Below are 24,917 nucleotides of genomic sequence, written 5' to 3'. Positions count from 1 at the left end.
ACTAAAACAAAAGGTGGGGGTTTCAGTAATTACTAATAAAAGGTGGGGGTTTCAGTAAACGCATTAGCAAAAGGTGGGGTAAAACGTAAGAGGGTAAGAAAGTAATATTTAAAATATCAAAGTTAAATCTAACGAAAGTGGGGGGTTTCAGTAATTACTAATAAAAGTGGGGGGGTTTCAGTAAGCATTATCAAAAGTGGGGGGTTTCAGTAATTCTCCCAAAAAAAAAAAAAAAAAAAAAAGAAAAAATGGTCTTTGTGAAATACTAACCTATGTAATTAGTACTAATTACAGACTAAAATTCATACTTGTATTTTTATTAGTGTCTAGATTCATACCAACTAATCAAAATTCCATTTTTGTCTAGATGTATTTTTGCTCTCATACCTATGTAATTAGTACTAATTACAGACTAAAGTTCTTAGTATCAGAATTTTCTTCAATCAGCTAACTGAACATTTTTTTAGGGTTCCCTTATCTCAATTCCCTTTTTCATATTTTTGAAGGTTCTAAATTTTTAGGGTTTTGAAATGGGAAGCAAGGATCAGGGAGAATCATCATTGAAGAAAGCTTCCAGCTTTAAGAACAAGTCAATTGTTTTGGGCGATTCTGCTACCAAGGTTTATTGTCATTATTCTCTTTCAATTTATATGTTAATTTCATTAGATTTTTTAATCAAATTTTTCCATTATATGAATTTTGTAAAATCTTGATCAACATGTAAATCTAGTTCCAATTCACACAAATATTTTATTCTTGGCCAAATTGGATAGTTCCCTGACTGTAAAAGTTTTGGTTACTAATTCCTTGATTACAATTAATGGTGGCAAACATTTTACTTTGTGTTGATTTAGCTTGAATTTCAAGTTCTTGGTCGCCTTCAAATTGGATTCTACTGCTCTTGAATTCTTGCCGGAATGAAAATTTATTTTAGCATCAAATGGGGCAATGTTGTTGATACATATGTTAAATGATATTTTGTGAAATGATAAAAAAGGGTTGGTTCGATTCGATCAAAAGCAGCGTCGAAACTCTGGAAAGATGATAATGATACTCTGAAACTAGGGTGGATGAAATTATTTCTTCTTCGATGAGCAATGTTTGTATGATTTTCGTGAATTTACTACATCTCACATGATATAGTCTTTTTACACCAAGGGATCATGTTTACCTATTTATTTGTCGCTCCAGTTAATTGTTTGTTAGTTCATGGGTTTGACGAAATTTCTACTTTTCTGATTAATAGTTTCCATTTGCAAAATCGAAGTTTTAAATTTTTTTTATCTCTTGTGTATTAGTAATCTGCAGTTCCTCACGGAACTGATGTCGGTTGTGCTTAGCGTTGTAAAATGTAATTTTACTAGTTTCAGGCTTGTAAATCTAGTGTAGCATTCAGACACTAATATTATACTAACTATTATGAACTAGAAAACATGATCAAGAAGGATAAACGGGCAACTAAACGAGAAGATAAAACGTAATAGCAACTTCGTGTTCATTAATTGAATTATGACTTAAAACAATAAGCAAATGGCCGTAATTTAAGGCATGCATAACCCGTTAATAGTAACTCTATGTGAATAATACTTGGAGTAAATGATTTCTAAACACATCAGAGCTGCTTTAATTGACTAAACTTGCTTAACAAGGACCCGGGAGAATCTATCCTAAAAGTTGCTTATCTAATAATAATTATGCTAACTACCTGAAAATATCGTCTAAACCCTAATCGTCTACTATGCCTCATTCCCCTTATGGAATTCTCAGTGCCCTTGTGGTACCCCGAAAATATCGTCTAGACCCTAATTGTCTGCTATTCCTCGTTCCCCTTATGGAATTCTCAGTGGCCTTGTGGTACCCAACAGTTTTGTGCTTCTCCGGTTCCTGCCTAGTTATTTAGTTGCTATAGTAACACTGTGATAGCCTGATCTTACAGCAAAAGGAACAACATAAAGGATGGCCATATGCAATACTAGAGAAGTGGTTAGTACTTTTATGCATGAATTACTGAGTACTGACAAATATCATTGGTTCGAATTGTTGTCACGTGTGAGTATATATGATAATAAGCATTATGCATCTATATACTTATAGGAATGTTTTTTATAGATTGAGCCAGCTTTGTATTTGTTAGGTCATTAATTTGGGTTTTAGTTTTGGGATATGATTAAGTCTTAAGTGTTCAAATTAAGCAATATATGAACTTATTCTAATAGCCTTCAATTCTTTGAAGGAACGCATAAGTTAGGATGTGTCCATCTGTCGATAGTTCATTAGATGGATCAAAGCTTGGCATTTGCTTAGGTGGTCTCGGTTTGGATATGCCTGCTGGAAGTTAAAATAAGCGGATCTGATGCCATGAGTCTGATTCATTTCATAAATAGTTGATCGGTAGGATAAGTTGTCAATTGATCCACTCAAATCGATTTTGATGGGTATCATTGAGTTGCAGTCAGTTAGGATCTAACTTTCGCAATCCAGATTTGATTCATATGAATCTTGCTAATGTTATTTGGGAAGCAAAATATTATTTTTCTTAACATTTTTAGTCTTTAATGCTTAGAAAATCCTATTATTTACCCAAGGAATTATAAGATTGGAGTAGACGAAACTCTTGGGCAAGATCCTACTCTTTTAAGGACTTTACATATAGTTGGAAGGCGATGATTATGGTAGCTTTTATGTGGTTTATGTTTCTCTGTAGTTCAACTCTTGCTATAGTTCATAGCTATTCTCTTTTCTATATCTCACATTTTTTGCAGATAAATAATGTAAATGTTACATAAAAAATGCTTTCCTTGAGAAATCATTACAAAAAGTTATTTTGACCATGTGTTCTTTTGTGTTACAGAACTCTTTGCAACCGCAAGACATGAGTTTGGAGAATACAAGGGCTAGACGTAAGTATCCCATATTGGTGTACTTCCATATAAAGCTAGGCCTATTGGTTATTACCAATGATACTAGATACTCTAATCCCCCTTGCGTACCGCATACGGGATTCCCATACCCTTGCTGGATGGGTTTACGATGCAGTACTCCAAATATGGTGTACCAAATCTTCAGCCTTAATTAACACCAATTCTTTGAAAAATCTAAAAGCTCAAATACTTGAATAGTCAACTACAATATATCTTAGTTAAGATGTCAAGTGCTATGGTCCATGAAGATAAAATATCGTTTGAGTGCCGGAGTTCTTGTTTTATATGCGTCTTAGAGAGAGTATATTGCCTAAGAAAATATTCTAGAAAGTTGGTTTTTAGTCACAGTATTATCTATTCTTTCATTTGATAATCTGATTCTTATAAGCTGTTGCTTCCTGGCAGTGTCAGATGTCCTCAGGAGGCATGGAGAATTAAATGAGCGCTTAATCAGGTACTTCTTTTCTTAGTAACTAAGCAACTAATTTGCATCTACTCCCCGAGTAAGTTTCCTTTGCATTTTCTTGATCAATGATCGTGCCTATTTAGATTACTTCATGTTAGAAGCTGGAAATAGAACTGCACTTAATTAGTTTGGTTGCAGATATGCAGCTAATGTTACTTCACTCATGATCTCGTGAAAATTAATCATGTTTAAGATATATAAATTTTCATTATCGTGTACTTAACATGGATTTTAATCACCTATTAATCATCAGTAGATGTGGGTGTTAGTTTATATGGTTAGACAGAGAGGTGTCAATATGGAGAGGAAATAGAACGAAGAGTTTTGAAGAATTGAGACATAATTAAGTTGCAATTATGAACAGGAAGAAAGACTGCATAATAAAGCATACCAGTTTAGTTGTGACAATCTCTTCTAGTCATCAAATGCTGGCGAACAAACTGTGGAACGAATAACTGGTGAAAGTATTTGAACTGGAAAACCATTTGTGAAACTATCGTTTATTGATGATTATCTATAGTAATGAAAACCTTCTTCTGTAAAGAAGGTTCAATAGGTTATTCGCCTTCATCTGCGGCCAAACCTTCTCCTTCCTGCAAATAAAAACGTAGGTCCGCAAAATAAAAACATAGGTCCTCTCAATTTTGTTGCCTTTCTGATTAGTGGCAGTAATTGACTCTCTGCTGTTAAAGCTGAAGAAAGGGGTCCGGAGTTCAACCCCGAGAGGGATCATAGGGCTGACCCGTTGACTGCATCTGATGTCACTAGCTTTGGAGACTTACCCTTTGACTCTTAATAACATGAAATGACATTAGTCTGTGATATGTATATTTGGACTTGCATTTTCCTTATTCTTTTTGGCATTAGAAGAGGAGGTAGTGTTTTCCCTAGTGCTCTTAGAAGCTGCAGCCTCTTATGTGTTTGCACATATTGAAGGTTTAATTTTTCCACAGAGGTAGTATCAAGATGGTCTATGACCGCCTGGAGGAAGAATTTGACAACGCACGAGCTGCTGCAACAGAAGGTGATTTTCATCTGTTTTTTTTATCAAGTTGTGGGTTGCTAATTTTCGAGAGCTAACTATTGTTTGTGGGGAAACTAATTTGTCCCTCTACGGTCCTCTAAGAGGATTAATCCTGTCCACGCTATATTTGATTGAAAACCCTAATTGTTCATCTCTCTTACTTTTGTGCAAGTTAACTTTCATACTTTATTTCGTTCAATCATCTTCATGTCATTATTTTTCAACTGCTTCTTCTTAGTGTAAAAGGGTAACAATCATAAAGCTAAACTTTAAGAGTCAACTGTTAATGCTCCACAACTTGACAAATTTGATTACCATTGTGACCTTTTATTATGTAGAAGGGTCATAGGATACTAGGTTAAAATCTCTCTATGCTAAAGTAGGTAGTGAGGTAAAGGATCTATATTTTGCAGTTACTCCAGTTACACGTCTGTGTGAGAGTTTTTTTTACCTGTTACTTGTGAAGCAATTGATCACAATAAATGAGAAATGTGCAAGAGCAGACAAGAAATTATTATGGTATTTTTTTTACTTGATCAACGTGCGACTTGATGTATAATCCAATTAGGTCATGTTAAGGTTTCTATTCTTGAAGATTCTACGCTAGTACAACAAATCCAACCTTAACCTTTCTCATTGATTTTAGTTAGTTGAGTACAAAAGTTTTTCCTCTTTGTTCGATAGACAGTTCTCTCTGGCACTTTCTTCGGTACCTTCTCCTGGCCGCCTTTTAAGTCGAGTAGCCAAGTCGTTAGGATGTCAATTCTGTGAACTACTCTGAGGCATTTGGAAGGACCATAAACTTGATCAGTTTAGCCTAGTAATTTGCTTAACTTTCAATTAAATTTTAACTACTAATGAAGTTTAGTTTAGAAAGTATTTCATATGGCTTATAGGATTTAATGCTGACTTTTATCAAAATGTCACACTATTTTCTTTTCGGATTATCTGTCAGCTACTGGCAATCTGGCATGCTGTACCATGTACTGCGTTATATTCTGATAGTGATAGGAGGAAGCCACTTTTGCTTTCATTTGTTTAATCCTTAATGTTTATATTCTGTGGTTGAATTGTATACCTCTTTATGCAAAATTGCGATACTCATTATTAAGGAAGAAGTGATTCACTTTGCAGAGAAACACTTAGATGGTACAGAGTGGAATGATGGCTTATTAGCTACAATAAGGCAGCGGGTATTTTACTTCTCAATAGTTATAGTAAAATAAGAACATTGCTTGAATAATATATTTGTTATTTTGTTACATTAGCTGCAATAACATAGTAATGTGTTAAAATCTAATCTCAGTTTCGTGTATCAGGTTCACATAGAAGCGGAAAGGAAGGCAATGCCAGGAGATGCTGGCAGGATACTCGACCCTCACATCCAGGGGAATATTATTTATATATTTGGACCTAAGGTATTGCAAGTTGTTACACTTACCCTTAATTATCTGTGGATTGCCTTCAGATATGTCTGAAATGACAACAAATTCGTAAAAGTACTACTCTATGTCTGAAATGACAACAAATTCGTAAAAGTACTACTCTATGGAATTGTGTACTTTCTGGTTGTTTATTTTTCAGCCACGTGTACATTCTTTGATTCATGAGAAATTTTGTCTCACTTGAGCTAAAAGGTTCCTTTGGGGAGTACCACACGGTTTCTTAGCGTACCCGGCTCTTATTGAACCTTACTGCAGCCCCAACTAGAAGCAGTTCTTCGAAGTCCTGCAGTATATAGGTTCCGGTTTTGTTGTAGAGAGATGAAGGGGATGTTGCTTTGTAAAGATTTAGATAAATGGTTTATTGTGCTTCCACGGGAGAGCTTGGATTTGGTTTCGTAAAATCTGTTTTCTTTTTCAAATTCTAAATGGTCGGAATGCAATTTGGCAAGCTCAAATGTGCTACTACATCACTCCAACTATACAACACTCAAAGGCGAGGCTGAAACTTTTGTGCCAAAGAAATGTCTGGTTTGTTATTTGTTGAGATGTGGTTTGTCTTTGGCTTAGCCTGTTGTATCTGCAGTCACCGGACGGTCCGGACCTATGTTACCTTCATTTCTTTATCGCCAAAAGGTAAAAGACCCAATGTCAGTCTCATATTGTACCCGAAACTGCGTTAAGTGAGCGCCATCTTAGGCAACAAGATTAGAGGTATTTTTCAGTTTCAAATAGTATAACAAACTTCATTTCTCATATCTTACTTACTGGAGATGTTACTTCCTCATCAGATTTGAAACAAAAGAGTCGTTTAACCCAAAGATTGAAAACCATCGCAGCGTGCAATTAGTATTGATTCGTTATTGTTATGAGCAGGTAATTTGTTGTCTGGGCGGGGCGAGGATTGGCATACAGTATGAAACATCTTTTGCTGGTAATGCTACCACCTTTAAGGAGTTATTATAAAATAAACTAAACTTAGTTTGTTTTGTTATTCAGATCATGAAATAAGCTACAAAAAATGAGCAAAATGAGGTTGCTCAGATTTTTTCTTGGCCTATATTGGAGCCTTGGAGGGAAAGTGTTAGAGGCACATCGGGTTTACCATTGGCACACACCATCCCTCTTTGACTTGGTCCAAGTCTGTTAAGCCCACACACTAGAAGATAAACAGCTGCCGGAGGGTTGAGTGAGAGTGAGAGAGATATGTATCGAGTGGTTAGAACTTAGAAAGAGAATTAGAGAGAGAAAGAGAGTTAGAGAGAGAGAGTTAGAGAAAGAGATCTGCTGGTTGGAGGAAGACAAGTTAGAGGGTGAGAATGTGTGTGAGAGAGTCATCCGATTTTTCATGTTCTAATTAATGTGTGCGTCTATCGTAAAAATCTGATTTTGCCTGTTGTGCATCTAAGGCTCTAACCTTGTGTGCCAATCGTAAAACTGGTTGTGCGCCCAAGACTTCCGTAACTGGAGCGCACACTTGACTTTTGGGGCTGAGCTAAAGTTTAAATGTTTTTGTTGTCCATAGTTTCGGATGTGAGTCGAGAATGCTTTATGGCCACTCCCACGAGATCCAACCATAACGTTAAAGAGTTTGTATTTCCTTGTTGTCTTTATTTCCTTTCATTTATTTTTTATGCTGATTTATTAGGAATAGGATTTCTATTAATCATGATTTTGGTAGTTGTTGTTACCAAAAATTAGAAGTTCTCTAAGAAATATATTAATAGTTCCATAACTTGCTATTTTTGGATCATTTAATACACAAAAAATGTTAAATACTATGTTTGAATTTAGGAGCTGAAGCATAGAAAAGTTACACAAATTCTTTTTATAAAAGAAAATTTGACCTGTGGCTTGTTTTATATACCTAGAGTCCTAAAAGTATTAGGTATCCGGTAGCTAGTTTTTGGAAATAAAAAAAGGCTTTGAAGTCCTCTCTATGGTGTTATCTCTATAAAGAGCCCCCAATACGAATTTTAAATTCTAAAATGCATATTTTGTTTAAGTATGTTCAAGAGGGTACGAATTCTGACTAAGAATTTAGGAAATTATAATTGTCTTTTACCTTTATTCAATAGATTGTAAATTGAAGCTTTCCCCAACCCGTTTACATCAGTTCCATACTGTTTGGGTAATCGGGTGAGAATGCGCTAAATCATCACTCCTTAAAAGTCCTTGAAAATTTCAACACTGTAAAAGTAAAAGTCCAAACGTGTTCTTGATGATAACCCATGAGCACCAAGTTATATCAGGACTATCATTGGTATGCCACGAAATTGGCTCATCCAGGGGGTTCAATATTTCTCCTAGTCCTGAAACCACATACATTTACTTCTGATTACTGCAGGTCAACCTTGTGAACTCTACCATTGTGTGCTCGAGAGCAAATCGTTTCTTGAAAAGATGACTGTTACTGAACACACGCTTCCATTCTTTCTGCCAATACAAGATGCAGAAATCGATCTTCTCCCCTCTAATGCTATGGTAAGTTGGTAATGTTATTGGTTCTTATTTTCTTTATTGAGTATCTTTACTTATGCACTAGTTCGAGCTCCATATTCTGCTGGTGCATTCCGTAGATATTCCTTTAAATACTCATTTATCTCATTATTATGAGCTTTCAGAAATTTATCGACTATGTTGGAGAACTGGTCCAGGCTTTCGTAGATAGACGCGAGCAGGTATGTCGTCAATTCTTACATAACTTCAAAACAAAAGTCAGATGGCCGAAGACCATCAACAGGGTAAAAGGTACTCAAAACATGTCAGTGGTATCATTATGATACTTGGGAATTGGGACATCTTAATCACCATATGAAGTAGCTGCATATGTAGATGTTTGTCTCGTACTAGTTCTCGGCAAAGAAGACACCATCATCTAGGACCTAGTAATATGTTCGAAAATTGACAAATTCTTTGTTTCCTCGAGAAACTTCCAGTAAATATCGTAGAACGTTGATGTTGTCATTACGTAATTTGCATTTCCTAAATATGTATTTGGAAGACGTTGCTCTCACTATTATATCATATTAGGGATGGTAGGTGATCATTTTGTTTAATCCAAGAAATTGTCTAAATGTACAGGTTTGCGTTTTTAAGGAATTGTACGAAGATCAAATTGATGAGCTCTATCAAAGCCTCTCGTACCATGTCCTTGAGTTTGTATTGAATAATTTCGAGTGGTACATCTCTATTAACTATTTCACCTGCATCGAGGATCTGAATTTTTTTCTTACTAATGCTGTCTAGTTCCTATTTTATATTTCCCTATAAATAATCGACTGTGGATAGTGTAGTAGATTTGTGTCACACTCACACTTCATAATAATTGTCTGAAGGTACATACTGTTGCTATTAAACATCAATTTAGGTTTAAGTAGTGTTTTTTCTTTTCGTTCAAATTCTGATTTCAAATCCGACTTGAGATCTGACTTTACTCGAGTCAGATTTCAAAATGTTTGGTTTTCATCTCATGGTACGTCTGACTAGTCTGAGTGAGGCTAATTTGGGGCTATTTGAGTTAGACATAAAATAAGTACGAACAAACAGGGTCCATTATCCTAAACAACCTGAAATGACGACTGTGTCACTTACTAAAACAAGTCAGAGTGTGTTAGACAACTCACATTAAGACAATAAAAAACAAACACCACCTTAGATTATCGGCCTCGTATTGATGAATGATCTGAGGAAACTGAGAAGGACCTTCTTTTGTTATCATGTTTGGATTGTAATTGTATGGCATATTCAGTATCTATCTTGTTGGTTTTGATATTGATCTAGACGCTATGTTAGCTATTAAATGAACTAATCTATAATGAAAAGGCAATGGAAGAAAAGAATAAAAAAGAGTAAACGGAGAAAATTGCAACCGGGATATTTTGTTGGTCAAAGACTAAATGACACAAACAAAAGGCTCCCTTTTATATGGTTCAACCAGCCCATATTGGGCAATACAACTAGCTAAACAAACAACTATCCTTATTTGATTCCACTATAATACTTAGAAATGTCCATATTCTTTCATATTTAGTAACTAACTCTGATTCACAATTTATATTCATTAAAACCTCAATGTAGATCCTAATTCATGTCCCATCATTTCTAAACTTCTCTATGTGTATTAGTTTTTCTTCATTGAAATTGTATGCTCAATGTAGAAAGAGATGCACAAATATATTCCAATAACAGGAGGGTTAGAGTTTTCACAGTAATTATGGGTTGTTGAATTAGTTGCAGTTTTGCAAGTATCCAGCTTTACATGTCATAGCTAGACAAAAAAAACTCGTAATTTTTCATGAAAACCCGCAGTTCTGCTCATATTTACATTGTTCACTTCGATCGAACCATATTCTACGTTTGAATATTTCCAGCTAAATTTGTCATTGCTTGTAAAAATCTAAAACCTAATGTTTTAATTTAGTGACAGTATAATCCTGGCTTATTTGCAGATTTTGAGCTGTAGGTTTGTGTTATTGTTTCTAAAACAGAAAACGTAATTAATTCTTCATTTGTTTTATGCAAACATGGTATTTCTACTGGTTGACTTATGAAATTTGTGGCTTTTCTGGTGCAGCAAGGTGACAGTGAGTATTAGATACGCAGATCTCCTTGCCGTTTTTCCCACTCGGGTCAGAGTGTTAGCTTGGCCAGTGAAATCCAGAAAGAATGTAACAGCAGCAGTGCCAGTGACCAAAAAGAGTCAGGGAGTTCCGGTTCGTCTGCCTTTTGCTGACGACGCCCTGCGAACCATGAGCCTACCAGAAGGTATCCCACTTCACGAAGATAACTGAGGCATTTTTAGAATTGCTACTATACTAGTTAACCCCCTATTTCGGCTTTAATGCCTCACACCGTCTTAAACCCAGTAATGACCCTCGCTATCTTAAACGTGGTTTTGACCCACTTGTTACCCCCCGAGTGCTAGACATGGTTTTATCCACGTGAAAAGTTGATAGAAACTTTGAGCGGTATCAATTCTAAGAACAATATCGTTTTTTTGTCAGTGTGAAATCAATTCATCTAATTTCTTTTTCATAAAATGCGACCCAGTAAGCATGAAATGAACACCACTACTGTGACTTAAAAACCATAAGAAGCAGTCGGGATTGAACAGATCAATACCGTCCTACAAATGAAGTTTCCCTTTTACTATTTCTGGAATGTTTTTCAATTGTTTTATTAATGGAGAATTTCTTTTCGCGTTTTTTTCATATTTGGTAAGAAATTTAATTGCTCCTTCCTTTGCCCTTATGCGCTGTCGTCTCTCCACGCAGCTTATGCAGAGATGGTGCTGAACCTCCCTCAAGCTCTCCGTGAAATCTCTCAGTAACTGGGATTCAGTTACCCTTTCATTTGATTTATATAAAGGATATATCAAAGAGACAAAGAGCATTAATCGATGGTCGTTCTCAAGCAACTTTCACTCTCTGAGCAGCAAATATTGTATCTGAAGCGACCAGGTAAGTAGTTGTTCGTTGCTTGTAAATATAGACTGTGGAATGTGAGTGTCCTGGTTTGGCAAACTAGTGCTATTTTATTGTTCATTCGAAACAGCTTGACCTTTTACATTTTGGAATTAAATCAGTGATACCTAATTTAGATTACTCACATGAGCTTTGTTTTATGTTCTTAGAATTTCATATCTAAGATCTGATTTCAGGGATCTGAAAAATCGATCAAGACTCTGACTTCAGAGTGTTGGTTTATTTTATTTATTTCTGTTTCGTCAAAACCGACTGGTGCAAATTTTCTACAGCGAAGATGTTTTTGACCCTGTTGATTCATACTTGTTTTAAGTCCGAAATGAGGGACTAGTTCGACTCATTACAACATTCATGACCGAATTGGTTGACTGTTTACCAGTCAGATTAGAACAAATGGACTATAAGATAAGTCGGATAGATCGGGGAAAAAGATCAACAACCCTTTAGTAGTCATTAAAATTTTCCATTATCTTCCTTCCTAGAAGCAAAATAATTTTCAGAGGTCTTCAAATATTCAATGGTTTGAATGATCAAATCTGATTTGTGCTTTGAATATACTTTATTTTAATACTTTTAGCAATTAGCCAAGTCAGACTTTGTTATTTTTGTAGGAATTCCTTAAGAAACGTTTTTTTTATGCACTGTAAAAACGAGTTGAGTAGTATCTCTATAGTAAAAGGGTTAATTCTATTGTGCCCCCCTAACAATGACTAGCTGTAACACCGTATTTTTTTTTATATGTCAAATTGGGTGAAAATAACAAAACTCTAGGTCAGTTTGGATTGGATGAAATACTAGTGGATTTAAAAACCCCAATCCTTTTCACTTTTGAAGAAAACATATACAAGAGGGAGATGGTGCAGCCACTCCTTAGTGAAGGAAGGATGAATAAAGAAGCAAAGAGGTAGAGATAAAGTTCTCTAGAGAGAGAAAGAGGCATGATTGTGTTCTTGAAGTCATCTAAGGCGAAAAGAGGTAGATATCCTATCTCCTAATTTTTTTTGCAGGCTCTTTCAATTTATTTCATGATAGGTTTGGTATTGTTAATCACATTAAAGAATGATTAAATGGTTTAGACATTAGTTTTATCTAGAATATCATAAAACATTTATAGAGGACAATATTTCGGTTTAGATTAAACTTGAATCTGGTATTGATAGGTGATGAGTTTTCGTGTGTATCTTATATTTATGGAAAGGTACGTTCGTCTACTTTTCGATGCTTCAAACGGTGCATTAATTGGAGGTGGGAGTGGGGAGTTATGATAGTTTTTATGTAAGGTGTTAAGACAGTCTCTGATGGACGAATTTATTGAGATAATTCACATGGTTTCTGTTCTTTAGGCAATGTATCTCCTAGGTAGATACCTTCTAGTGGTGAGTCTATGTTTGTTAACTATTATTGTTATTTACTTGTTTGAGGTTGCGATCTACGCGAGGATCTACTATGAGCATCATCCCTTTTGACTTGTCATGTGTTGTTGGCTTGAATTGTTTGGTGAACTTGTTTGTAATTCTTGATAAAAGTCAACGTTTGTTTTGTGTTGGTCTGAGATACCCGAACGAGGGTTCGATGATTGTGTCTTTTGACATAATGTGTTTGTCGACGTACATGTCAAGTTTAGTGCTATAAAGGTTTACCTTTGTTAAAGGCATTATATTTTATATCTGCTGGAAAAAAAAATGGAAAGATCGTTGTATTATCAGGATTAGTATGGATTAAAATACGAGAACCTGAAAACCTAATAATTAATCAAAGGACATAAATTATTAGTTCGAGAGGGATGGGGTAAATCTGATATATTATGTTAGTATTCACTGTTGAATTTCAGATAATGTCAATAATGAATATGAATGCAATGCTTCCTTGATTGGGGATTGAGCTTGCTTACCCGAGACTTAGGTATGTGGAAATCTACTGCAGTTGGGTTTTATCCCAGCTATTTTATTTTGCAGGTATTGATTGTGCCCTCATAGTAGGCGTTGCTCATGAATCCAGTTTGAAGGTCTCAAATCTTCGATTTCAAGGCGGTTAACTTGAGATTTGGGGCGCTACAAAGTGGTATCAGAGCTCTAGGTTTAGTGGTCCTATAGTTGTATTGTGGGTTTGTTGTCGACGTTAAACACGTCATTATCAGGAACACTTTGATTAGTATCTTGCACAACTTGTTGAATCTAGAATATGTGTTCTTGGAATTGCTTTATTGTGAAAACTTCAAAGAAGTTTGTCTTTGTATTTATTTTAATCTAAATTGGGAGTGCAAATTTTCCACATGAAGGATAATGCATATTGATATTGTATGTACTTTTGTTTGTGATACGTGTGAGCAAATCTCTTATTTGGTTGTGGTGTTAAACTTAAGGTATGTGATTGTGATTATGACAATCCATATGTTTATTATTTACATGAGGGTAGTGAAACCCTACTTTTATGGGGTTGTGAATTGCTTTGAATGTATGTCGCGTGCTAGTGTATCAGTTAGTTATGAACTAAGACTATCTATTGGAGCATTGAGTTGGATGTTTACTCAATGAGCGATATCAAAATGGCTACTGTGTGGTAAACTATCTAGTAGCATTGAGTTGGATGTTTACTCAATGAGCGATATCAAAATGGTTACTGTGTGGTAAACTATCTAGTAGCATTGAGTTGGTTTACTCAATGAGCGATATCAAAATGAGACTAAGTATGGTTGGCTCGACGATAAGGTCGATGCAAACACAGGTGTGTTGATGTGATATCGGACAACCTAGTGGACCATAATTTTGAGTTCTGTTAATGGATTGAATTAAGACTGGTTGACTCGACACGTGAATCGATATAAACACAGGATTGTTGATGTGACATCGGACAACCTAGTGAACCATGATCTTGAGTTCTAATAAAGGAAATGAACTAAAGTTGGTTGGCTCGACGCATGGGTCGATGCAAACACGGGTTTGATATCGTGATAGTAGAACAACCCAGTGAACCGTGGTCATGAGTCTAGTATGGATGAACAGTTGTAATCCTTTATTAATAGGTGGTTGGCTCGACATGGTAATCGATGCAAACAGAAGTTCATTCTTGTGGACCACATACTTCTAGTTTGAGAAGTAATTTACCAATCAGAAGTTGGTTCGCCTCCTGCTCATATTAAAGTTCTTGTGTTGCACGGATTCTCTATTTGGGAGGTCCATTGTCTATTGAGAGGTTTAAGTCGATGCAAACACATGGGTCAAATCAAATCGACTAGTGGACTTCGGAAATTGGTTGTGACAAGGATATTCCATTGCGATTTAGTGGTTGGCTCGACATGGTGATCGATGCAAACACAAGTTCATTCTTGTGGGCTACGTACTTCTAGTTTGAGAAGTAATTAACCAACTAGAGGTTCGCTTGCTTCCTGCTCATAAGAGGTGCGATGACTGAGGGGTCGCATGATTTATTGGAGAGGATTAAGTCGATGCAAACACGGATAGCAAGCTATCAAGTAGACCTCGAAATTGGTTATAACCCATCGAAAGAGAAATTGAAATGTACGGATTTCAAGAATTGCATAATAGATCTTGTTACGAGACACTGTTATGGAAGCTTTGATATCATATGAGTCTGTTATTGTGATATATAGATTGCACATCGCTTGTGACTCACTTGTATCAAGTCTGATCATGTGTAACTTATGATTTGTTGTAGCGAGCTTGTGAATGTTGTTGGCTGAAACTCTGGTTACAGAGTGTCTTATGTTGTTTTGCATTTCTTGTGCTTATATAACACATATGTTCTAGCATTTGCTACACTTGATTGCATACTGTTCGTGATGGTGGTATGTTTGATTTCGAGTACGAAATCCTCTTTTAGCGTGGCTGAAGCTCGAACTCTACGGATAGACTGACTTGTTTGGATAGAGATTATGACAATACTTATGAGGTCTGCCTTGTGGATGAGACAACCCTGGATAGGTTTGCCTTGTTCAGGGGTACGTATCGTAAATAAGTGGGAATCTTTAGGGTCTGATCTTGTATGTGGATAATCACGGGGGTGACGTCGAGATCTTCAAGGGTCTGATCTAGTTAGACAATCACGTGGGAGATGTGTAAAAGGCCTGACCTTTAGGAGACATAAAGTAATCAAACCGTTGTTGATAAAGTGGTCGAACCCTTGATAAGGTATGAAACCCTTGATCACACGTGGTTGTTAGGAGAGAGAAAGTAGGTGCTTGCTTCCTCAAGGTCCTGTACTTGATAATAAGTCTTGTACCTTGGTGAATAAGGTCTTGCTCCCTCTGTAAACAATACTTGATAAGGTTCTGCACCTTCTGTGAACGGTGATAAGGTCTTGTATCCGAATATAAGACCGTACTTAGATGAGAGGAAGTAAGCAGGATTATCTGATGGAGCAAGATTCTATCAAAGAGCAAGACTCTATGAGAGAGAAAGTAAGTTGTATTCGGTATGTTTGGTGATAATCAGATGATAGTGTTAAGCAAATACTCGATGTGTTTGCCCAGTATCAGATTCTCAGGTGTTTTAGTCGGAAGCTGGATGATCTGTATCATCTCTCTCTCTCGTTTCTTTTATAGTGTTGGTGGTCAACAGCTATCTTTTATGGTGGTAAGCATGGGTTGTCACCATAAATATGGATATCGTAACCCGTTAACGGGCATATCCATGATATTGTCATCTTGAATGACTGTAACGTCTCCCAACAGATACATGGTGACAGGTCCGCTGAGGAGGTGAGGCCTGACCTCTTTATCTAGGGCTAGATGTGCTTACGTATTTTATCGTTGCTTCGGGGTGCCCGAAGGTAGATGGTTCAGACCCATTAGTTATTAATTCATGACCTTGGTCACTGTGTAAGCCCATTAATCGTGGATTCCTGGAAGTGCTCTCTGGTGACGTATTTTGACTCATACAACGTACATGAGGCATCCCCACTACATGGATAAGACAAGGGGCAATGTTGTCTTTGCACACACTTTGAACGAAAATGAAGAGACGATATTACTCCTTGTCCTATTCAACGCGGTTAGATGTGTGAGCAACAAAACATTACATATACTAAAGAAGACCACCTATGTAACTAGCACTTCAATTAAGTTTTGACATCACAATTTTTTTTTCATAAACTGACATCACAAGTTTATACATGAGAAAATGACATAAAAGAAGAGGAAAAAAAAAAAGAAATTCATTGGAAAAGAGGGTAGTTTTGGAAAGAAAAATTAAAGTTTTAGATGACAAAATTGTCTACAGGGGCGGAAACGTCCATTGGACAATCTAGAGGGCCAAAATGGCCGGTTGGTCACATCTGGGGGCTAAAATGGAACTAACCCATATACTTTCTTTTTGGTGTTTGGATCCTACGCGTCCTCTTCTGATCTAACATTTTAGGGCATTGGGTTCTATGATTCTATCCACTAATTTCTTACACAAAATCTCATTTTCTGACCCCAGAAAACAAGCAACTTATCATAACCCAAACAAAACATTCAAATTTCCTTCAGAATTGCAGAAACAAAAACAAGACTAGATAACAAACCAGTGAAAATCTACAAGTTCAAGTAAAGATCTTTAATGGGTAGTTCTGTTTGAGCAGAACAGAGAAAAAATGGGTTTGTTTTCAACACAAATCCAAGGACTGAAAGCAACAGCAAGAACAAGAACTTCATGGTTCAGTCAATCTGAAACAATCTCAGTTACCCATTTATCTCCCTTGAAGGTATTTTTTTTCTCATCACATTTTCTCCAAGTCTTCTCCTTCATCTGAACCAATCTCTACTGTAATTTTGAATTGTATATTCACTTTTCCAGAATAACATTTCACAGTTCAATTCAGTCTCGTCGAAACAAACTGCATTTCTCAAAGGTCATTTTAATATAGAACACCTCCTTTGGGTCACTTCTAGCCGCCGAAGGAGAAACAGAGCAGGTAATCCAAGAATATGGGTTGGTTGTTTACTTCTTTTGATCGACACGCGGGTTTTTTCTTTCTCTGATTTTGATTTTGTTTTGGTATTTTGATGCTCTAGGAATTGTGTCCGTTCTTCCATTAACGGAAGAAAATGTCGAGAAAGTTTTAGATGAAGTTCGACCGGGTTTAATGGCCGATGGAGGAAATGTAGTTCTTCATGAGATAGATGGTCTTGTTGTGATATTGAAGCTACAAGGAGCATGTGGTTCATGTCCAAGTTCAACCATGACTCTTAAATTTGGAATCGAAACTCGACTCAAAGATAAGATACCAGAAATCTTAGAAGTAGAGCAAATCATGGATACTGAAACTGGACTTGAACTCAATGAAGAAAACGTCGAAAAGGTAAGCAATTGATTAATTAAGAAAAAATTAACGAAATCATATTACATAATCATGAAATGTTGAATATGTAAGATAAAATTAAGCATTCATTATTAAGCTTATACCATATTCTTAACATCTTTCATGGCTCAGGTTCTTTCGGAGATAAGACCATACCTTACAGGGACCGGAGGTGGAGTGCTTGAGCTTATTCAGATTGATGGTTACGTGGTGAAAGTGCGGCTGAGCGGACCTGCGGCAGGTGTTATGACAGTGCGAGTTGCTTTAACACAAAAATTGAGAGAGAAAATACCCAGCATTGCAGCTACACAGTTGATAGACTAGTGAATAAATATTCGACAGTGAAATATTGAGATTGATTCCAAAGATGATCTGCTTTCTGCAACATGGATTAGGTAACAGGTACGCGAACATAACTATGTAAAGTATCGTTCTTCAAGATGTTATTCTTGCAATATACAGTGGCTATGACAATCCCAAAAACTTTTATTTGATGGAATCTGTATTATAGACTTGAAGAAGAAATAGAAATTGATTACCTCAATCTCATTGCTTCCATTACTTTCCGAGTCTTTCAGTTGATCCGTTTGAACTTTAAACTTGAATATTAGTGCAACTTTGGATATCAATTGCTTTCAATAATGGTAGCAGTTCAGCCTTTCCATTATACAGTTTGAGCTGTTGTTTGAACCTCCCATTATATGGTTCTAACTGATCAAAGCGGGTTCAGAGATGTCTAATTTGGTCAACTACTATCAAGGGTTCGAACAGATTTTTTTTGAAAATTTGAAGTAATATATTAATGGGAAAACTTTACATGAAAGTACCGATACATGTAATTGTATGTCTATATGTTACGACATAACAGTCTCCCAGTTAAATACTCATGGAACGAGATTGTTAAAGATCTTGTTCTTTTCATCTTTCTATATACACCACATGTTGGCTTCTGGGATCACGTTCCAGATATCTCTTCCTTTTTCTTTTCGTCTCCCATTACTCTATGGTTTGTTGTATTGAATAAGGAAAACACCAACTAATCTTGCCAGATTTTATAAAATAAATCCATAAGCCTGATGCAACTTGTAGTGCGCAAAGAGATGGTCTGCAGACTCTTCTGCTTTTTGCACATGATACGTATCGCTTGAAGCCGTAAAAAGAGTTTAAACAGATTTCAACTTCTGAGTTACTAGTGTTTCAGAGCCGTAAAAGGAGTTCAAACCATCTCGTTGCAGTTTGACATCTTTCCGTTTACCATCAAATGCATATTAGGTTTCCCGTATTTATCAAGAAGCCTGGCATATATTAACAGAAATTGGTAAGCAAGGGATATACATGGAGATGAAAAGAAATGAAAAGAAGAGACTTCATCTATAAATGAACTTGCGCAAAATACCCATAGATTACCTCACTTGTTGCATCCATTAATTCCGAATACTGTAATTTACAAACTGTTTGAACCAGGAATACGAAGAGCATGACCTTTAGATGGAGGCAACACAGTTTGTAGCCTCTTAATCATCTTTTCGAGTTTCGTTAACTTCTCTCCTTCCCCTGCTTGGACCAAAAACCTCTCCAAAACCCGAAACCCGCCTTCATTTGGATGTCTTCCTCTCTCTACCACTTGCTTCAAACACTCATAAGCCGCCTCTACTTGTCCTCGACAGCATAATCCAGTTACCAGAAGATCCACAGCATGTCCATGAGGACAAGCACCTCTATCGACCAGATAATCCCAGAGCTCCATACCCAAATCAATTCGTCGATTCTCACAGAAGTATTTCATCAGCATCACCACTGTACATGATTTGGGTACGAAATTCTTTTCAACCATCCTTCGATAAATCACACAAACATCATCAATAGCATTTGACTTCACCAATCCAAAGTACATTGTGTGGTATGTCACATTATCATGCCCAATTCCTTTCTCTTCCATTTCATCCATTAACCTAATCGCAGACTTCAAATCTCTCGATCGAATATAACAACTCATCAAAGCATTATATGCTCCAATATCAGGAGACAAGTTTCTAGTTGACATTTCATCGAACAATTGACGTGCTTTATTAACGTTACGAGCAATACCCGCACCATGAATCAAAGTAGTGATTGTTTCTAATGAAGGTACGAAACCAAGCTTACCCATCTCCTCAAAAATCCTTAATCCATCACCAAAACTACCTTTCTTACAATAAGCATCAATTCTAATATTATAAGTTACTAAATTAGGGTTAAACCCTCTTCTAATCATTTCATGATAAAACAATTCAACAGCAGTAATATTACCAGTTTCTTTAAACCCTAATAGCAAAATATTTAAAGTTTGGATATTAGGGCTAAACCTTGGATACATCTCCCGGAACACAGCTTTAGCTTCTTTCATTTGTCTCTGTGAACAAAAAGCTTTTAAAAGTACATTAAATTCATCAACCCCAAAAACCCTACCCACAAAAATTTCTTTCTCCATTTTCTCAAAAGCTTCTAGGGTATCTTCATAAGATTGAAATTTGGCAAATTTCGATAAAACAATGCTCATAGACTTAAGGGTAAGTAAATTTGGGTATTTTTGTTTGATATCTTTCATCAATTCCCAAGCTTTATCAAAACATTTCATCCGGGTAAGAATATGAAGTGTTTTTTCAAAGGAATCAGATGTGGGTTTGAAGATTTGAGAGTTGTAGAGAGAGAATTTGAAGAATTCAAAAGCTTTGAGGCCATTAGAATGACCAGAGAAGAGACGACCAAGGACATTTTCGATGAGATGATTGGAGAGGATAGAGAGTGGGATATGATGGAGAAGGTGAGATTGAAGAGATTGATAGTCTGGGTATGGATGATCATTGATTAGTTTGGTGATTCTGTTGATTTCAGTTTCGGAAGATGGTTGGTTTACTGCTGATATTGAAGAGATAGAGAGAGAAAATTTAGGGTTTAAGAGGTTATTGTTGATGATATGATTGATAGGTTTCCATGGATTTCTTACTGCTGGGATCATTGTGTTGTAAAGAAAGGTCTCTGCTTTGGAGTGTGAATTAGTTTTTTAAGTGCAACGGTTGGAAGAAGGAAAATGTATGATAATGGGCCGGGTCGGCCCGGAGGCAAATAGGTCTCATTCGGGTCTATGAATTTACTGTATAACCCGTGCCGGTAGAGAACGAATGGTTCCATATTTTGATGGAACATATTACGTGAGGTTTAGTTATCCGTGTACACTACAAAATGGTTAACGACGAAATCTACATCCTTCTCACATAGACAAAGTCATAGAATGGGGTAGAAAGTGATACATCAAGAATGTAGTCGAGTTTCAAATATCAACTATCACGGGTTCATCATACAATTACTTATATGGGAGTAGTTGAACGAGAGGGTGTTGTTGATGGACGAGATAATAAGTCCCTCACAATACTATTTCGCTATCGGTCACTCAAGAGCATTTAGCCATACAAGGTGGTCATTTCCACGTGTCCCATGCTAGTTGAGTTGGACAGTAAACAAGTGATGCTTGGACTCTCGCCATTTAGGGTGCAACACTCCACTGTGTCGCCTAACAGCACAACGCTTGTATTGCTCTCCATATGTATGTTCACTTCTATGATACAAAAAAAATGGAACACTCTTTGTTAGAATATAGCAGTTTTGCTATTATGTAAAGTTGTTAATTATTGTAATATTCATGAATAGGGAAGTTTCCCAAGTTTCCCATTATTCCTAAATTACTTCTATATGTAAATCCCTTGTAAACCTATAAATACTTGTGTAAATCAATGAATAAAACACACAGAGAAATCTTCTCACATATCTCTCTCTCTCTTTCTTGTCTTCTCTCTCTGTGTTCAAGCTATTATTATTCAAGAGGTATTTCCCACTTCACATGGTATAAGAGCCAATTTAGTTTTTTTTAATAATCAATTTCTTCTATCATGACTACTACTGAAGTCGATTCTGGAGACTATACTCCTCATTCTCCACCTAATCCGGTGTTTGATGTTCATCACTCTGACTCACCAACTACTATTCTCATCACTCCATTATTAACCGGAGATAACTATGCCTCTTGGTCAAGAGCCATGAAGATGGCTCTTCGGGCAAAAGATAAATTCGGGTTTGTAGATGGTTCTATTCCCAAACCCACTTCTCCAAATCAATTACACTCATGGGGAAGGTGTAATGATCTTGTTAGTAGTTGGATTATCAATTCCATTGCTCCGGATATTCGGTCTTCCGTTTTATACGATGAAAGTGCCGCCGATATTTGGCGTAATCTTTATGAAAGGTTTTTTCAAACCAATGCCCCCAAAATTTATCAATTGAAACGGGCAATTTCATCCTTCAAAACATGATGTCTCCTCCTATTTTACTCAACTCGAAACTCTACAAGATAAGTTACAATCCCTCATGGTAATCGATCCATGTATTTGTGGTCAAGGGAAATCGTTACTTGATCGTACTAATCAAGAACGTGCTATGGAATTTCTTCAAGGGCTTCATGACCATTTTTTGGCAATTCGAAGTCAAATTTTGTTAATGGATCATTTTCCTTCAATCCTAAAGATTCATTCTCTTGTCAAACAAGAAGAAATCCAACAAAATATCATGGCCGCTACTTCCAATCCACCGGAAGCCGCCACCCTTGCAACATACAACAATGATCAACGAAATTTTCGAATGGAGAAACCAAACGCTCAACGTCCTAAACGAGCTCGTCCCTTTTGTGACTATTGTCAACAACATGGCCACGTCCGGTCTACATGTTATCAATTAAACGGTTATCTAAACCGTTCTAACTCGGGTGCTCGGCCAAATCGCCCACCACGACCGACCGGTCCACTTGCCGCCACCGTAACCGAGACGGTTGATCCTCCAACGGGAGCACCTCTAGCCACCTCATTAACTCAAGAGGAATGTCAAGGTTTTCTTTCACTTCTCGATCACCAACGCCATTCTAACGGCACTTCCAATCCTACTCAAGGATCTACCGACGCAGGTATTAACTTTACAGGTATTCAATTCCTCTCTTCTCCTTGGGTTATTGATTCCGGTGCCGCCAAACATATATGTAGTTCTTTATCTCGTTTCTCACATTATGTTGATGCTCCACCTCAATGTTTTGTCCGTTTACCGGACGGTAAACGTATTCAAGTACGTCACATTGGAACGATTGTTTTCAATTCAAATTTAATTCTCAAAAACGTTTTACATGTTCCGGAATTTAAAATCAATTTAATTTCTGTCTCCCAACTCACCAATTCTCTTTGATGTTTAGTAACATTCGATTTTTCTTCATGTGTCTTTCAGGACCCAGTGACGAAAACGAGGATTGGACTTGGTGATCTCCATGAAGGACTATACTTTCTCCGCACGGATATTAGGATTTGTTCCTTTTCAATTTCTAGTAATAGTCTATATAATAAAGATGTTTCCGATATTTGGCATTGCCGCCTCGGACATCCTCTTCTTCTATTTTTAAGTCTTTAATTTCAAGAACTCAATGTATGAAATCAGTTTCATTCAATAAAAATCCGTGCGAAATTTGTCCCTTGTCCAAATTTACACGTTTATCTTTTCCGTTAAGCAATTTTACTTCTTCTCGTCCCTTTGAATTAATTCATGCGGATTTATGGGGACCTTTCTCCGTCCCGTCAAACTCTGGTTGTCGTTATTTCTTAACTTTAGTGGACGATTTTACTCGTTTCACTTGGATTTTTTTAATGTCAAATAAATCCGACACTACTCAATTTCTTAAGAATTTTTCTAATTATATATCAACTCAATTTGATTCTTCCATCTCCAATTTACAATCCAGACAAGGAACGTTTCCTATTCCGAAAATTCAATCAATCCGATCTGATAATGGTATGGAATTTATGAATCATGAACTTCAATCATGGTTCCGTAAGAAGGGCATTATTCATCAAACTAGTTGTCCTCATACTCCTCAACAGAATGGCATCGTCGAAAGAAAACATCGACACATTCTGGAAGTAGCACGTCCTTACGTCTTCAAGCCCATCTCCCAATTTCCTTTTGGGGTGAATGTGTTCTAACGGCAGTATATCTCATCAACAAATTGCCAACACCAACATTACAAGACATTTCTCCTCATGAAAAACTCTTGGGTTCTCCTCCCAAATTTGACCATCTTCGGGTCTTTGGATGTCTATGCTTTACTAGACGTCCTTTGGTAAAAACAAAGTTAGATTCCCGAGCATCTCCGGGTATTTTCGTTGGCTATCCCCACAATAAAAAAGGATATCGCGTTTTCGACTTGAATTCTCGTAAAATAATCACCTCTCGTGATGTCCTTTTTTACGAAGACAAATTTCCGGTGTTGTCTAAACATCCGATCTCTTCTCCTCCTCCTTACCGACCGATGGTCTCCATCCACGATGATGGTTCCTTTAATTTTCCGAGGACATCACCATCGGCTCCTCGTCAAGCATCTCATCAAGCGTCTGATGTGCCTATAGGCACTCCCTCACGGCTTTTCGGCTCTGTCCCTTCCGCTTCGAGTCAGCCCGACAGCGACTCCTCTTCGGGCACTCCTGGGCTCCTCACGGACCAAAGCCAGAGCCCGGCTCCCTCCTCCATCACGCACCCACATCTCTAGGGACGCCTCCTCCCGATGGTCCAATTCATCCTTCACGGCCATCCCGCAACCGCCGACCACCCACTTATCTCAATGACTACATCTGTCACTCTTACCCGGATTCTGATGTGGTCTACCCTCTTACTCAATATCTAAATTTTGAACAATTCTCGGGGTCTCATCAAGTCTTTCTCAATTCGGTAATCACAACCGTTGAACCCACTTCTTTTTCTCAAGCCATCAAATCACCTCATTGGCGTGAGGCAATGTCTAAAGAAATTTCCGCTTTAGAATCAAATAACACATGGACCATTACAGACCTTCCTTCTGGAAAAAGGGCCATCGGATGTAGATGGGTCTACAAAATCAAATTCAAAGCCGATGGTTCCATTGAACGCTACAAAGCCCGTCTTGTAGCAAAAGGATACACACAAATCGAGGGTCTCGATTTTCATGACACCTTTGCCCCCGTCGCAAAGTTAGTTACTGTACGCGTTCTTCTATCAATCGCGTCTATTAAAGGTTGGTCTCTCCACCAACTAGATGTAAATAATGCCTTTCTCCAAGGCGACCTCGATGAAGAGGTCTTCATGAAATTACCTCCCGGTTTCTCCAAACAGGGGGAGTCCAAAGTCTGTCGCCTTCAGAAATCTCTCTATGGCCTTAAACAAGCATCTCGTCAATGG

The 24,917-nt window shown here is 37.0% G+C and overlaps 3 protein-coding genes across 5 annotated transcripts; 2 read left to right on the top strand and 1 right to left on the bottom strand.

Moving 5' to 3' along the window:
• The first annotated feature begins 274 nt into the window (after positions 1 to 274).
• Positions 275 to 13,653, top strand: LOC147564340 (uncharacterized). 2 transcript variants are annotated; one of them, XR_015227180.1, is made up of 14 exons: positions 275 to 620; positions 2,852 to 2,900; positions 3,327 to 3,375; positions 4,341 to 4,411; positions 5,546 to 5,604; positions 5,731 to 5,829; positions 6,730 to 6,787; positions 8,201 to 8,337; positions 8,478 to 8,534; positions 8,938 to 9,035; positions 10,430 to 10,620; positions 11,130 to 11,315; positions 12,174 to 12,314; positions 13,295 to 13,653. XR_015227180.1 is itself a non-coding variant. In XM_086645182.1 (12 exons), exons 1-12 carry the CDS (start codon positions 531 to 533, stop codon positions 11,183 to 11,185), a joined length of 1,014 nt encoding a protein of 337 aa, XP_086501308.1. In that variant the 5' UTR covers positions 275 to 530; the 3' UTR covers positions 11,186 to 11,463. The 2 variants fall into 2 exon arrangements, 1 of the variants encoding a protein (XP_086501308.1); XM_086645182.1 differs by lacking the exons at positions 12,174 to 12,314; positions 13,295 to 13,653 and having other exon boundaries at positions 11,130 to 11,463.
• Positions 13,654 to 15,180: 1,527 nt separating this feature from the next.
• On the top strand, positions 15,181 to 18,183 carry NFU3 (NFU domain protein 3). 2 transcript variants are annotated; one of them, XM_086645194.1, is made up of 4 exons: positions 15,181 to 17,042; positions 17,135 to 17,252; positions 17,353 to 17,639; positions 17,772 to 18,183. In XM_086645194.1, exons 1-4 carry the CDS (start codon positions 16,932 to 16,934, stop codon positions 17,961 to 17,963), a joined length of 708 nt encoding a protein of 235 aa, XP_086501320.1. In that variant the 5' UTR covers positions 15,181 to 16,931; the 3' UTR covers positions 17,964 to 18,183. The 2 variants fall into 2 exon arrangements, with proteins under 2 accessions (XP_086501320.1, XP_086501325.1); XM_086645199.1 differs by having other exon boundaries at positions 16,690 to 17,042; positions 17,150 to 17,252.
• LOC147564338 (Tetratricopeptide repeat (TPR)-like superfamily protein) lies at positions 17,656 to 20,690 on the bottom strand. Its single transcript, XM_086645165.1, has 2 exons — positions 19,047 to 20,690; positions 17,656 to 18,934 (listed from the first exon to the last, which is right to left on the bottom strand). Exon 1 carries the CDS (start codon positions 20,635 to 20,637, stop codon positions 19,084 to 19,086), a length of 1,554 nt encoding a protein of 517 aa, XP_086501291.1. The 5' UTR covers positions 20,638 to 20,690; the 3' UTR covers positions 17,656 to 18,934; positions 19,047 to 19,083.
• Positions 20,691 to 24,917: the final 4,227 nt, after the last annotated feature.

The sequence above is a fragment of the Eschscholzia californica genome, unplaced genomic scaffold (genome assembly GCF_041429995.1).
Source record: "Eschscholzia californica isolate CP2 unplaced genomic scaffold, dmEscCali1.0.p SCAF_1, whole genome shotgun sequence".
Lineage (NCBI taxonomy): Eukaryota > Viridiplantae > Streptophyta > Magnoliopsida > Ranunculales > Papaveraceae > Eschscholzia > Eschscholzia californica.
The sequence above is the reverse complement of the archived record's forward strand: the minus strand, read 5'-3'. Positions and strand labels throughout refer to the sequence as shown.

Excerpts from the sequence above, each read along its gene's own strand:
- NFU3 (XM_086645194.1), top strand. The coding sequence starts at position 16,932 with ATGGGTTTGTTTTCAACACAAATCCAAGGACTGAAAGCAACAGCAAGA. Across the intron at positions 17,043-17,134 it reads CCCATTTATCTCCCTTGAAG|AATAACATTTCACAGTTCAA; the intron begins GTATTTTTTTTC and ends TCACTTTTCCAG. Across the intron at positions 17,640-17,771 it reads ATGAAGAAAACGTCGAAAAG|GTTCTTTCGGAGATAAGACC; the intron begins GTAAGCAATTGA and ends TTCATGGCTCAG.
- LOC147564338 (XM_086645165.1), bottom strand. The coding sequence starts at position 20,637 with ATGATCCCAGCAGTAAGAAATCCATGGAAACCTATCAATCATATCATC.
- LOC147564340 (XM_086645182.1), top strand. The coding sequence starts at position 531 with ATGGGAAGCAAGGATCAGGGAGAATCATCATTGAAGAAAGCTTCCAGC. Across the intron at positions 5,830-6,729 it reads TTTATATATTTGGACCTAAG|GTAATTTGTTGTCTGGGCGG; the intron begins GTATTGCAAGTT and ends TGTTATGAGCAG. Across the intron at positions 8,535-8,937 it reads TCGTAGATAGACGCGAGCAG|GTTTGCGTTTTTAAGGAATT; the intron begins GTATGTCGTCAA and ends CTAAATGTACAG.